A 15,677-nucleotide genomic window follows, 5' to 3' on the forward strand; every position below is an offset into this window, starting at 1 on the left:
CAAACATGGCGCACTCCCAGTAGGTGGAAGTGATGCTGCTATATGGGCTCGGCTAGACTTGTTCCTCAGCCTTCTGCAAATCAAGAGATTACAGAGCTTTGGCAGCACCACCAGAGCAGCGTCAAGTGGATATCATGAGGCTCCATTTCACAACACATCTTTTGCTCAGAGAGCTTCTTCTGTGAAATGAGCAACATCCTGGAATTCATCTCCTGAATACTTGTGCTGCTACCACTTTTAAGAGAGCAACCAAATCCTGGTTAAGAGGAGAAACCAGGGACCGCATACAGAAAACTCTGTCGATTCACAACTACAACTGTGTGTATGCACAAAGCCAGAAATGTTCTAACTTTGTCAGATTTATAGAGTCGAGCGTGCACCTGATTTTGTTTGATAAATCTTAATCACTGTGACGCTTTGTAATTCAAGTTGTCTAAAATTTTCTGTTTATTATGAGGCATTATCTAATTCCTTTCCACTACTGCAAAAGAAAACATAGAAGCAAAATAGTCAAAAATCTTAACACTGATAAATGCTTACAAACACTGTTTTTGTCTGAGGTGTCTCGCCTTTAAGCAACAAACCTGTACACTCACGTCTAGCTTTTAAATGTCATGGTTTTTTTTTTTTTTGTATTTTGCTCTATAGAGTTTACCTTGATTTTACCTCACTGTTTTGATCTGTTCTGATCGAAACGGCTCTTTTAGGGACAGGGTTGCAGACTAGCATCCGTGGTAAGGTCTTTGATACTTGCATTGGAAAGCTGTTCTTTAGTTTGCCAGTTTTGTGTATCTGTGTCTTTCGAATAAACCATAAACAAAAAATAAAATATTTTAGTTTTGCAAAAAGTTAAAACTACCGTTTTTGTGCGTAATGTGTTGGCAAACAGTTTCCTACCGGTATTATGTGGCAAAAAAGGAGCAACATAAGCATTCACCTGGAGTGGTGTTTCTATCAACCTAAAAAAAAAAAATAAAAATACTGCTCTATGTGTGTTCACCAGCTAGTTGCGAACTTTGTCCGCCTGCTGTTTTGTGCTTTACATGTCATGTACACTCTGTTGGTCAAACTTTTTTGCTAACTGATGTGTTCAAAAATGCTGCGCCTGAGAGCAGTAAGAGTGAAACCAGTAAAGTTTGTGGACTTTTAAACTAAAAATGACCCCAAAAATGCTTAAGTGCTCCGTAGGGGTGAGTGATAATTCCTTGTGGGTTTGTGTGACACTTTTCAAAACAAACATAGTCAGACATTTGGCCCACTGTTTATATACAAATGATGAATTGATTGCAGCAGCTTATGAAAAATGTGTTTAAATTGTACAGCCTGTTTTTGAACCCGGCTGATCACAGTTCAACCACACCTCCAGATGTTCTTTGGCTGATCCCATTACATTTTGAATGTGATCTGTACTTACACCCTGTATTAAAATGTTTTTATCCACATAACCAAATAGAGACTGCACCGTGACACCAGGTGTACATGGATCTTAATGTCAGGACCACAGCACCATAAAAACATTGTCACTCTGGGAACTGCAAATAGTCTAATAATGAGAGTGTGAGTGAACATGAGGAGAGATGATTTGCAGATTCTTACATTGGTGACGACGCTCTTCCCTTTCTCTGACAAATGCCTCTCCACGTACCCGGAAGACAGCAGATCACTGGGAACAGAGGGGAGAGAAAAAAGAGAATTAAAGTTAGAAAAATTGTGATTTTCATTCAAGTGTCACTCAGATGTGCGTGCGTGCTTCAGTTTTATGGGATGATTGTATTCAGTCTTGGCAGCACAGAGCTTCAGAGCATCAGCCTGGCTAATTATGACCAGCGTACAGGGATGAGGCTATTTCCAGCACACAAACTCACACAAACACAATTATACAAATCCAGCCTTCTAGCAAAAGTCTGGTGTGTGCTCGTGTGTGTGTGTGTATCCGAGGAATGAAGGACAAGTGAAGGTTAGTTAGGGAGTAAAGGAAGCGACAACAGCAGAATGGGAAGGAGGCAGGAAATAAATTGAGAGTGCAGAAAGAGTGGCATAAATAAGAGGAAATCAGTCTGTGTGTGCTTTCTCAGCAGAGCTGGACCCAAGAATCCCAATGGAGACACACACTGCAGGCCCAATCTGAGACAGAGATGTATGAGCTATAGTGCGCACACGCACACGCGCACACACACACACACACACACACACACACACACACACACACACACACACACACACACACACACACACACACACACACACACACACACACACACACACACACACAGGAATGCGGCATATGAATGGGGATTTGTCCTTTCTTCAGCCTATTTTAAAATTTAATACAGGCAAAAGTCTAAGCCTCTTATCTAACAAATAGGTGACCTGGACATGGACACACACACACACACACACACAAACACACACACAGGAGTGGACTTTTATTTCTTTATATTTACATTCAGTGAGCGATGCCAGAGCCAACAGTAATCTGAGGCTTGTATACACACAAACAAACAGACAAGCAAAATGCAAATAATCAAAACAAATATAGACAACCTTCCAGCAAAGGAGAGCAATACAAAAATCAAACAGTAAAGCCAGCATAAAAAACAAACTCATTTTCACCACCTTAAACCTGCTGAATCAGCGGCCTTGACACACTTTCCAAAAACAACTAAATCATCACTGCATTTATCAGTCAAGAATCGACACAAAAAGGTGCAACCGAGACAGTACGCTGCATCTGAACAGCCGCACTGAACCGGAGCACCATCAATCAACTCCAACTTCCTGTCAACATCCAGACATTGACAGCAAGAGAGAAATAGGTGGGATGAATTTCCACCTTGCAACAAACCATCCAGCCTTTCCCAACACTATCTACTGAGCTACCAGGCGTGTTTTTGTGTGTGTGTGTGTGTGTGTGTGTGTTACATAAGCTGTTTAAGGGTGCAGTGACGGAGAAAAAATGTGGGTGACAGTGTGATGTCACTGCATTCACTAAGATGTATAGAAATAAACAAAACTAGAGAAAAAGATAAAAAATAATTATACTGATAAAATATAATTTACTGCAATAAAAAAAGAAAAAGCACGAAGCCCATGATAAATAATTAAAAATAAAAGAAAATAGTTGCATTCAGTGTTTTAACATCATAGTTCTCATTATTTTTTAATTACATTCCTATTTACAGTAAAAATACTTTTATATAACATCTTAAACTTTAGTTGTGTTGGTAGAGATCACAGAGGAGAAGAGAAAAAATAAAGATGCATTAAAAACAGAAATTTGATTAGTCGCTGATTAGTCGCAGTACATAGGAGTGTATATTCAATCGATACATTTTAGAGCTGCAAGGATTTATCAATTAAAACGAGTTCTCAAGACCCCCGACTACAAATATTGTATAAAAGTGAGTTGCATATTAAACTGGGTGCATGGAGTATGTCAGGCATAGACTGTAAAAATAATGGATGTAGCTGCCGAGATGCTAACCACTGGTTTGTGAACCCCCGCCTTGCGGCTTTAAGTTTGGCCTTTCAGCCTTCGCTTTCTTGGGGTTTTTTTGGAGCCAGAAGTGACCATATTTGGGCATGAGGTTGGAGCTGTGGAGAAGCGAGGGGTGGATCTGACTCACAGACTGTAGCGACGCCTCGCAGACAGGCCGCCACTCAAAGCAGCTCACCCTTAAATATGTGTAACTTTAAGCCTAAAATATAGAAAGGTAAGTTATATCAAAATCCATCCTAGTATAGTTGTCATGGATGTTGAAATTAGCTATAGAGACTAAAACCATTTTTTGTATGATGCTGTAAACATTTTTTTTTCTGCTGTAAAGCTGGGCATTTTAACAAGGGGGTCTGTGGGGATTTACTCTGTTTTGGAGCCAGCCTCAAGTGGCCATTAGAGGAACTGCAGTTTTTGGTATTCCTGCATTGGCTTTATTTTTCAGCCCCAGAAGTTGCAGCTTGGCCAGAGGGCCAGATCCGCTTCAGACTGCAGTAGGTATTTGCTTTTCAGGTATGTGATGGAGGACAATCCTCTTTTACAAAGATAAGTTGTTGAAAAGGGTAAAATATGTCAGATTCATATTAATGTGTACTTTCAGGCATTTGCACAAAAAAACCTGCTTGCACACGCTGCCATCTGGCTCTTTAATGCAATGAGAATCCGTACAATCGGCACTCACACCTGGGTCAAGTGACACTGCAGTACACACGGGTTTTTATCGCCTTGGCTCCGATCGGCATCAATGGGAACACAACCTCCGGGTGAACGCCGTAATTTCAGCTCCTTAACAAGGGAGAAGCATGATGCGCAATCCAGGCTCTTAATAATGAGAATGTGCTGCTTGCTTGTGACTGTAAACTAAATATTTTGGGGTTTTGAAGTCTTTTTGGATAATAAAACAATGATTTTGTTGCCTTTAGATAGAGCCAGGCCAGCATTTTCATCTGTGTCCAATCTTTGTGCTAAGCCAAACTTAGCCAACCATCTGTCTGCAGGGACTTTATATTAGGTGTAAAAGTATGGGAGTAAATCTTATTATAAAATCTCTGCAAGAAAGCATGTAAGGGTATATTTCCCAAAACAATGATTTGTTGATTTTTGTAAAAAGTTTGATAATACTGCTTACAGATGGCCAAATTGGAGGTCTATTTCATCATGGATCTGCTTAAGTTATTAATAGATTATTTTTGTATATCCATCATTTCAAAGGCTGTAATATCTTTGACAAAAGGACAGACTGCTGAAAGCAAAGAAAAATAATTCACTGTAATGACTCATAATGACGCAGATGGCTGGAAAACGTTTTGCTTTTGAGGGCAGACACATCGTGTGTCTTTCAAAAATTATCTAAGCTTTCTTTTAGGATGTAAAAGTTTTCTAAAGATGATATACAAAATATTATCAAATGAAAGCCCTGACATCAACGTGCACGTACACACACGCACACACAGGAGGCTGCTTTCTGAGATGACTAATGGGCAGCTCTCGACAGCAATAAAAAAATATGCAGGGAAAGAGGAGAGAGAGGGAGGTAAAATGGAAAGAGGGAGAGAATGGCTGTCAAGGGAGGAGTAATGAGACAGAGGAGAGTAAAGAGTTGCACAAGGTGTGAATGCAGAGATCAGGGCCTTAGCATATATCCCATCATGCACTACTCCTGAGAAACCCCTGTATGTGTAAAACAGGCAATCCCCATTGTACACACTTCACACCCTTCCACCTCAGATCACACATCACGTCAGACTTTCAACAACATCCTGCAAATTAAACGTGCGGTGTCTCCTGAGTAACAATTGATCAACATTTTTCATCAAAAAGGACCGCTGTCAAAACATTCACACGCCACTGTGATGAAGACGTTCGGTGTATGCACCAGGGTCCCTGGGTCACAGGCGCGAGGCTGTTGGCCTTTGTTCTGCTGGGATGTGTGTTTAAGATTCAGAGCTTGTGATCTTTATCCAGCCCCACGCTGAGCCGAGGCAGGGGGAGCGAACGAGGAGCATACTGAGGCAGCAAGGCAGACACACGGGCCTCTAATGGAGGACGCTGATAACAGATTTTAGCTTTAATTGTTGCGGGATTTAAATAATTTATTTGACACACAAAGACGCTAACTCAGCCTCGACCCCATCCCCCACACTGACACACGCAAATGTAAAGAGACCCCCCAAACACACACACACACACCAACACACACACCTCCCCCCCGTCTTCCTGTTAACATACGTACACACGTATGTATAAATGTATAACTGTGAGCGAGCTCTTTGTAGCTGCATGACAGAATGACAGGAAAAACAAACACAGCGCTGTGTCTCTCTGTGGACATAAATACTGCAAACTTTCAACATAAGTGATGATCAGAGGGCGGCGGTTTGTGAAAAGAAGCTAAGCACTTCATTAGAAACAGTGAAGAGGGAAAAGAGAAATAGAGGCAATTATGTTCAAAACAGTAATAAATTAACACATCATTACACCATTCAAGAGCTTAAAGGAGCAGTGTGTCAAATTTAGGGGATTTAGTGGCATCTAGCAGTGAGGATGCAGATTGCAACCAGCTGAAACTTCTCACGGTTAGAATTCCTTCAGTGTTCATTGTTCAGGAGGTTTTTAACAGGAGCCCAAGATTTCACTAGGTCTCTTTCTTTCTAAAAGTAGCAGAGCAGGTAATTCAAACCAATGAAAACACTGAAAAAAGGGGCTGCTAGCAAGTCTCTTCTATAAGCTGCCTAAAAAAAACACAAACAACTGCTGCATCATGCCGCTACAGTGTGTGATTTTAGACAGCATGCCGGCATCATAAAAGCAAAAAAGGCACTATGTGTGTGACGTTTAACACAACAGCGTCAGCCCTGGTGTATCATATCAGCCGGCATTGCTTTATAACCAATAACAATGGAATAACATGGCAATTACGATCATTTACCGTCCCTGGTGGCTGATCTCGCCCTCTGAGCTCCCAAATCTCATTGTTTTCTCAATATGTATACATTTCTGGTCACTGTTCTTGAGTTAGCCACTAACTGCTATTAGCTGCTTTTTAAATCTCCTGCAGGGGGTCGCACACATAACGTCATCAAAATGTCACATCTGTCCTGCTCATGGTCACATTAATCGTTTCAGTGCTGTTAAAACTTCCCATGTCAGCTTAAAGGCAAGACCACTTTGTCCCCTCATTCTGCTACAGCACTATTTGTACAGAATGATGAGGCCACATAATGGCACAATTCCTGTCTTTAACAAAGGGCTTTTGATAACTTGAGATCCAGACATTCAGGGGGTTTTTACCAGGAGCTGAATTATCTTCAGAGGTCTCTTCTACTCCAAAACAAACTAATATAGTGATTGATATCAGTATAAACACTGAATAAAGCAGTTTCGTCTAAAAAATCTGTGTTTTTCTGACATTTCTCGGCTCATCAAAGACAGGCCGCTAGCCTAGCACCTGCTAATACGTGCTTCCTTTTTTTTTTATCTTATAACTTAAGATCAAGACATTCAGGACGTTTTTACTGGGTGTCGAATTATCCATATCCATCCAAAACAAACAAACCCAGGGATTTACACCAGTGAAAAAACACAAATAAAGCAGTTTTCCTTAAAAAGAAAATCTGTTTTTCCGGCACTGCTTACGGCAGCCGATGTAAGTGTAAATTGCTCTCGAGCAAGTGTTTGGTTTGTCTGGTCTACAGCAGAAACATGGCTGTGCAACATGGCAATCACAATGGAAGAGGACCCGCTCCTTATGTTGATATAAATGGCTAATTCTAAGTTAACGAAAACACGATGATTCTTATTTTAAGGTAATTATACCCTGCAAAAAATATACTTATTATATTATACTAACCTTCTGGCAGTATATCCCCTGAAATCCAACACACTAGACCTTTACAGTAACAAATTTATGATGCCGCAAGTGCTCTGTCTCACGTCAGACATATTTGTGTGGCATCTGGCACCAAAAGGTGTCAGTGCAGACCAGATGTGTGGCTGCAACAAAGACGGCGAAAACGGCACCCACATCTCCTGTTCATTTTATGTCTCATTCACTATCTGTTACTCTCATTCTCTCGACTCATTGCCTTTTTTTAAATAGTCTGCTCATCCTCCACTGTACCGGAGGAGAGTTTTCTTGGCTCTGTCGCCGCAGCAACATCTGTTTGAGAGCTGACGTTCCAGCTGTCAATCAGGCCTGGAGGAGATTTCAGAGTTGGATCCGTAGACGCTCCATTTTCAGCTTACAACATTTCATAGCCAACCTAGAACAGCAATTTACATAGTAATCACATCTCTCTCTTGCTGTCTCTACACTTTAATGTCAGTCAGCCCACATACACACACATACACACGCACACACACACACAAATCTAAGAGCAATGACGCTGCTCCAGCTGGGAAAAATCTAGCACTGAAAAGACTTATACAACTTCATTAAGTGGGTCTTCAGGAGGTAAAAACTGACTGAAGCAGCGAGTGCACCGAGTCCGTCTGGCTGTCAGTCACATCAAACTTCAACCTTCCTTCAAAGCATTTTTGTTTTGAGTTGCTCTGGGCGAAGACATCTGCTGTGGCAACCCAATTCAATCTCCTGAGGTGAATCATGCACACAAACACAAACCAAGTTTCCGTGTGGTCTAAAATTCCTCTCACGATCTGTGTCGCCAGGCACCAGCGTGACACTGGGATGAAGAACGGCACAAAAAGGACCAATTGGCAGGACTAATGTTTCTGTGTGTGTGTGTGTGTGTGTGTGTGTGTGTGTGTGGTTGTGTGTGAGAGAGAGAGAGGATTGGCACAAGTATTTGGGAAGCAGGCTTTTCATTGCTTTCACGCAGGCCAATTTAGCTGCTTTTAAAGACTCTTCTTAATACAACACACAAACATAAGCAGTAGAGGTGTAACAATTCATCGATCATGATCAATGTATCGATTCAACGACCAACAACTTCAATATCATCGATGAACACTGAAATCAGCAATCCGTATCTTTATCCAGTCTTAAGGACACGCCTTTATTTTGAAATTCTGTTTCACTGTCAAACAGTGCTAAGCAGAAAAAATGCCAAGAAAAAGACCATGATCGAAAATAGATCAGCAGTGTGGCCTGGCTGGAAATCTCAACACTTCTTGCAGCAACATAGCAACATGTATTAGCTGCTTTGTTTCACAATGCTAAGCTAAAAAAAAAACTGCATTCAGGCGAAATTCCACCGGTTTGTTCTGTCAGGAGATGCAGTGACTAAAACCAATGGTGAGTAAAAACAAAAACCAAAATACAGGGCTAAATAATACATAGAGGAGGAAAAGTCAGCTAGCAACAAGGCTAATTTATGCAATGTAAAAGTGCTTAAGCCGCTATAGGGTGATGAGCTAAAATAATTGTTTTGTCTGTGAATTATGACAGTTATTATTGAGCTAAATTTTCTAATTTTGTTAAACGACTTGCTGTTAATCCATAATATCTACCATTTTCTCTCCCGATAAAGGCTTTCTTTTGGGGGAGTTTTTACTTATCCGCTGTGAGGGTCCAAGGACAGAGGGATGTCATAGGAAGCCCTCTGAGGCAAACTGTGATTGGTGATATTAGGCTTTATAGATAAAAATTTAAATTTAAAATCATTATTGGTACAACCCTTTGAGGCATACTTTGTGATTGGGCTATAATGAACTTTGACTTGACTAATCTGTAAAGCATTTTGGGTTGCCTTTGGGAATGAAATGTGCTATATAAATATATCTGCCTTGCCATGTTTTGTGGATGTTGAGAGAAGTTTCCCTTTGTGGTTTTGAAAAGATTATAACTTGGGTTAGAATTAAAAAAAGGGTTCTCACAGAAGCCCTGAATGTGCTGTTTTACGTGTGTTAGTGGAGTCAACTAACGGTGAACTTTACTGCATTTTGTTTGCAACAATACTGTACATTTAAAAGTATTTATGTTGTTTTATTTTTTATGGGCAAAAGCAAAAAGAAAGGAGAGCTTCTTCAGTAAGCATAAGCAGGGTAATCAAATCTTGTATTTGCGATGACAGCCCACCACGATTAAGACATCTGCTACCACGTACTGATTACCACATATCTATTTTTGGAGTTTGACTGTTCATTTGGAGCACTATTTCAATATATTTACCGATCTGTTAATCTTTGCAACACACTCTTGGAGCGCAGAGTAAAACTTGCGAGAAACTTGATGGAGCAGCAGAATGCTAGATGCAGTTAAAGTGAACCTTAACCACTGATTAGGCCAGGTGTAAAAGTTTGCATTCACTCGCCTCTGCAGCAGCTGCTCCTCTCATCCATCAATCTGATCAGATTAGTTGTGATTGGATTGACTGATCAATCATCCACTTGGCAACTCAAACTCCACAAACTGTGGCTTAGGAAAAAAAGATCTCATGAAGTGTCCCGCCTGCTCTGTATTCACAGGCCTGCACAAACGTCCGAATTTTTTTTTTTTTTTTTAATTTAGAGAGGGGACAGAGAATGATACAAAGGACACACAAGTGCATTAAAAAAACACTGGACTGTGTCAAATGGGAGTATGATATTGTCTCATATTGATCGTAGGCCCCTGAATTGAATAAAAATTTAATTGTGGCAGACTTTGAGATCTCGGCAAATGTATCATTGTCCAAAGCATTAATGTACTATCCTCTCATGATTAAACTACACTCCTAATAAGCAAGCATAAAAAATAAAGTTAAATTAATCAGATGCATCCATATGTGCATACACACAGTCACTGCAGCCATCAAATGGACTTCTGCTCCGTATATGGATTTTTTTTGCCATTTAACCCTGTAATAAAAGGGCAGCGGCACACAAAGAACTGAACATGTGCTGTGTCAGGCGTCCGTAATGAGGATGGGGGAGTGCTGAGGAAAGAGACGGGTAAGTGCACCACAGAAAACATGAAGGGGGGAGGGGGATTCAGCAAGGATGGAAAGGTGGATAAGAGAAATAAAGATGTGAAAAGGAATGATGGAGAGAAGAGAGGGGGGTGGAGGTTTCTCTTTGGGGAAAGCTGCAGCTGCTTTCACCTGCCCACCACCCCCTTCTCTTCTCCAGCTTCACCCACCCTCCCACTGAGGCCTCATTAAAGGTCTCCAGGCTATAATTCATTCACTCTCCAATCACTTATCAGACATGCAATTCCACCGGCACACTCGCTGGGATCCCTCCTCTTATTGCACAGGGAATACTGACGCTCACAATCAAGAAATATTGATGCTAATAGAACAAAAAGGAAGGAATCAAGCAGAGATTTTATAGTCCTGCTCTGCAATCTTGGGTCCATTATGTAGTCGGGTCTATAGCACGCAACATACAAGCCAAATAGACTTGACTCCTGAATTATGCAGTGGTCGGGGATGTTATGGGCACGAAGAAGAACATGCAGATCTGTATCGGTGACAACATGTGGATTGTTTCTCGCCATGCAAACAGCGATAGACTTTTGGAGCCTTGAGCACTTGGGAAAGTAATCATGACTTGTTTATTTTTTTTCATGTTCAGCTGATGAGATTATTCTATTTTATGCCCTAACATCATTACGTGTCTGCGGGTACATTTCCTCTCCATCAGACTTTTTGCGGTGTTTAAATAGTTAATCTCTTGACAGTAAACCATAATTTCGATTGATTTTTATTCAGCATGACAGAGGAAAAGGAGTAATCTATAAAAGACAATGGCCTTTAGAGAGGCATTAGTATCTTTTCCTGCTGAGAGAACAACAGTCTTTCCTTCTGTCCCCGTCTTCAGCGAGAGTCGGCTCCTGAATCTCTTTGTCTCCACTAATCCTCCACACTGAGTCGAGACGACTCGACAGAAGAGAGCGGGGATGAGACGCAGGGGGAGGAAATAAAGGAATATAAGGAGGTGGAGAGAAAGAATGATGGAGCATAAAAGGGAAGGCGGTAATTCAATGCTTGACTTTCTGCAAAGTCTACAAATACAAACCCTGTCCTTAAAGGACAGAGTGGCTCTAAGAATGCTGATGTTGAAGATGAGCCATTTCGGTGCAAGTCTTTTGGGGCTGTTTAACAGCTGCTGCTATGTTAAACTGACCGTTCGCTGGGGAGAAAAGCAGCTGTGGAGACAGTCCTGCAGTGCTGCATTTAACCTGTGTAAAGGCAGCAACAGAAAGTTTGCTCACCCAGCAGGGACGTCAGCTGAGTCGATGGTCATCCTATGTGGCCCAGGACACATTAAGCGTACACACTGCTGAAAGAATTGGATGTATTCACACCTGTAATTAGACCTGTCCACACTTAACATTAGATCTTTAGATCCTTCCTCTGCTTTGATCAAAAGCAATATTTACGAGGTTGGTTCATTCATATTTTTATATAAATAACTCAATAAAACAGTACAATGACAAACTTGCTTTTGCTTTGACACCAAATCTGCAAGTGTCTCAGGCAACTCTCCTTACTCTTATCACGGGACAAGTAAAATCTGACTCCTGCTACTTCTGCTGCTGCTGTATGGGCCAGACCAAGTATTGATAATATGCTTACTATTTCACAGTTTGTTTGTTTTTTATGAATGTGGGCACTGCTATGCAGAAATAGACTAAATGGATTTTATTTCTTACAAAAAAAAAAGCAAAATGTGGACAGGGGGCAAGTAATGTAATCAGTGTGTAATTGGTGTGTGCTCAAACAATGTGTGACAGCAACTACCACAGCAAATCTAATGTCCAATGTCTTTACTCTGCACAAAAATGCATGCAAATGAAATGACTGCAAAACTCCCTCTTTTTGTTTGTTTCTGAGCTGCAATGGAGTGATAATACAATTAAGAAGAGATTTCTTGCTCAATAGGACTGCCACTTTGGAAAATGTCTGCATGATTTGTCCATCTCTGACTGCTGAAGCCTCATATGAACTTTGGCTGATCTCTTATTGGCCAATACGAACAAGAGGAATTATGCAGCAACCAAAAGCGTTTTGTTTAAAGACAGATTTAAAATATGTAAACCTGCCCTTTAATTTAACTTAACACTGTTTATCTGTTCTCTAAACTGCCTAAATAACTCTGACAGGGTCTCTGAAATGTGAATCTTCATCACCATCAAACACACAAACATTTACACGCTGTGCTGTAAACATCCATACTGCTATTTGTTCTTCTAAATTAACTCTGCTCACCTCCATAATATGCATGTGTCCACATTCCTGACACACACCACAAACTCTACAAAACAAACTCAGACACACACAAACATGGACTCACTCCCTTACATTACCAGTACATACCATAAATATGGATGTAGTGCCAAACCACTTAGCAAACACAATCTGTGATATACTGTTTGTCAGCACTGCATTTTCTCACAGACACAAATATAATTCCCGATGTGATTGCTAAAGTTATGTGCTAAAGTGTATGCATGTGTGTGTGTGTGTGAGATCAGACGACACGCAGATCAGAGGGAGAGAAGCCCTGCTGGAGGGGAGAGAAGAAGAAGAAAGTCGGAGATAGGGATGGAGAGAGGAGAGAAGAGGAAGCGGGGACTATTTTCTTTTTAGGCTACTCCTTTCAAGTGCCTACCTCCCTAAAGCATCCACACACACCAGTACACACACACACACTTTACTCTATCTCTCACAATCGCCTGTACTTACTCAACCCACCCACAAAGACTCAAGGGTGCTTGAAGGACGTCCACACATCTCTCTGTCTCTGTCCTCTTCTTTCTCTTTATCCTTAACTATTTCTTTGTCTCCCCCTTTCTCTCTCTCTCACACACACACACGCACACACACACACACACACACACACACACACACACACACACACACACACACACATACACACACACACCTCTGTGTTTTTCTCATTAAGTCCGCAGTAAATCAGATCACGCCTATCTGCAATAAATTACAGACCTGGGGAAGGAGGAGGAGAGACAGAGATGGAGGTGGCAAAGGAGGAGAAGAGTGGAGTTGGGTTGTAGCAGTGTCAGGATGCAGGGAGCGAGACACCGCTGAATGATAAATTATCCTGGAATGAGGCATGAGAGAGAGTTAAATCATACATGGAGAGATATAAGGCTACATGTGCATGTACGTACAAGCGACACATGCATAAATACACACATGCACGCGCACAAAGCACAGTGACACGCACTGATAACGCCACAGCATCAGCACCTTTCACGGTCCAAGGCAGCTGAAGCCCACACACATTTTAGAGACCAAATGGCCAAAGTCCAGTCAAAGTCAGACAAAGTCGTGAAGTCAACATGGACATGACATCAGCTGAATGGTACTTTAAAGACCCTGTTTGTCCTCCAAGTGGACAAGAGATTATTGTTGGTGAAAAATACTTTTAGATCCAGCGGCTCCTCCCACTATGCGCCTAAAAATCTAGTAGGAGTGGATGTCTTGGTCATCCAGGCTTTCAGAAATAAAAGTTCCCACTCACTTTATATAAAGACACTGTTAGCTGATTGGAATTTAGAGCATGTACATGCGACGTAAGACACTTGGTTTGTCATTGTAGATGTACAACAAATTCTGTTTAGTTACTTTCCAGCTCACAGCTGCAAACACACTGCAGTGAACATGTTAGATTTAGGCAAAAAAAAACCACTTGGTTAGGGTTGGTAGCAGCCATGACTGGAGAAGCATTTCTTGGCACAATCCTGACGAGAACGCAGCTTTGTCTCAGTAAAAATCAACTGCTTTCAATGGCACTTTTCTGGCTAATAGGACAACAAAACAGTTTTGTAAATGGTGCATGAGGAAGGAAATGCTTTCAACACATTCGTCAGGCATCAAGGATGCACATAACATTCGGTGAATAGCAACAAACATCAACAAAACCTTGTTTGCAAAACAAGTTTCACACCTAATGTGATTTCTTTTGTGAGCTAAAAAAAAAAGCAAAAGTCTACTCATTCTTATTGACAGAATGCACGTGTGATCACGACTACTGTGCCACTGATACACCCACAGTTATCAAGCTTGTATGAAAATGAAAAAAGGCAAGAAGAAGCAAGATTCAAAACATATTAAACTGATTTAAAATCACCAACAAGAGAGAAATTAAGATAAGTGATTTTTTTTCCTCCTCTTAAGTATTGATCCTCCCCCTTTTTGGCCTAATCCCCATTTCATTCGATCCAGTCTTGTTAGCTCTAATTAAGACAACACTTTACGTGTCTTTTGTGCACCTGAGGCCCAACGAGACAATGCACACAAAGACTCTGCGGCAGCAGCTTTTCACATCATATTGACGACTGCGATGGGAGAAACAGCCTTCTTCACACATTCCTGCCCATGCACAGACGCACCAGCACATGCCCACATCTATCAAACCACTGAGCCATGGGATGTTTGGTTAGCGTCTTGCCTAACAGGCAGTAAGAGGGACCCCATAGTTACATCAGTGCTCTATCACCTACAGCCCCCTCTCCATTAATGTTCTCATCCACTGCTACACACACACACACACACCTCCCTTCGGAAAGATGAATAATGCATATAGCATTGCCTGAAATTGACCCTCAGTATTTGCATAAAGTATTTGCGAGCATGCAGGGAAAGCTGACACAACACAGTAGTAGAAATAATAATACACTGAGTGTCTGTCAACAATGCACATGAGAAGCAGAAGAAGCCCTCCTGTCTTTACGCTGCTGCAACGGATTATTTTTAACACTGAAGATTTTATGAGTCTCAGTCACACATGTCCACCTGTTCTTCTGTTTGCACTCATACATACATAACCTACGCACTTATGAATACAAAATCACAATGACATATCACTCTCTCATTATTTCAAGCTACTTCCAGCTGGTTATCGTAAAAAAATTACACATGTACAGAGTATACAACTGGATAAATAATAATCAATAACAAATAAACCAATTTGATCATTTCATATTGAAGTTTGCAAGGATTTACCAAAATGTACAGAAGAGTTGCCTTTTCGTTACTAAATCATCTGTTCAATTAACTGATCAGGTATATGGTCTATAACCCAATTTGGCATATTCAGTAAGTTCATTTTGTCTGACCAAAAACCCAAAGACATTCAGTTTTCTACCATAAAAAAAGAAACAAGAGACCTCAAACCAAAAAAATCACAGCATTTTTGCTTGAAAAATCACTCAAACTATCTACCTGTCTACCTACCTACATATCGATACTGTATCATATACCAATATGAA

The 15,677-nt window shown here is 40.9% G+C and overlaps 1 protein-coding gene across 4 annotated transcripts in view; it reads right to left on the reverse strand.

The window, feature by feature from the left end:
* The window catches only part of adam22 (ADAM metallopeptidase domain 22), an 87,204-nt gene that overhangs the window by 60,105 nt on the left and 11,422 nt on the right, over window positions 1-15,677 (reverse strand). For all 4 annotated transcript variants that reach the window (XM_088084523.1, XM_088084525.1, XM_088084524.1 and 1 more), the window contains exon 4: window positions 1,597-1,663. In XM_088084523.1, coding sequence (XP_087940649.1) covers window positions 1,597-1,663 — 67 coding nt within the window. The remainder of the gene's footprint in view (window positions 1-1,596; window positions 1,664-15,677) is intronic.

Source organism: Plectropomus leopardus, chromosome 11 (genome assembly GCF_026936395.1).
Source record: "Plectropomus leopardus strain MGB_pleo_1.0 chromosome 11, ASM2693639v1, whole genome shotgun sequence".
In the NCBI taxonomy this organism is placed as follows: domain Eukaryota; kingdom Metazoa; phylum Chordata; class Actinopteri; order Perciformes; family Serranidae; genus Plectropomus; species Plectropomus leopardus.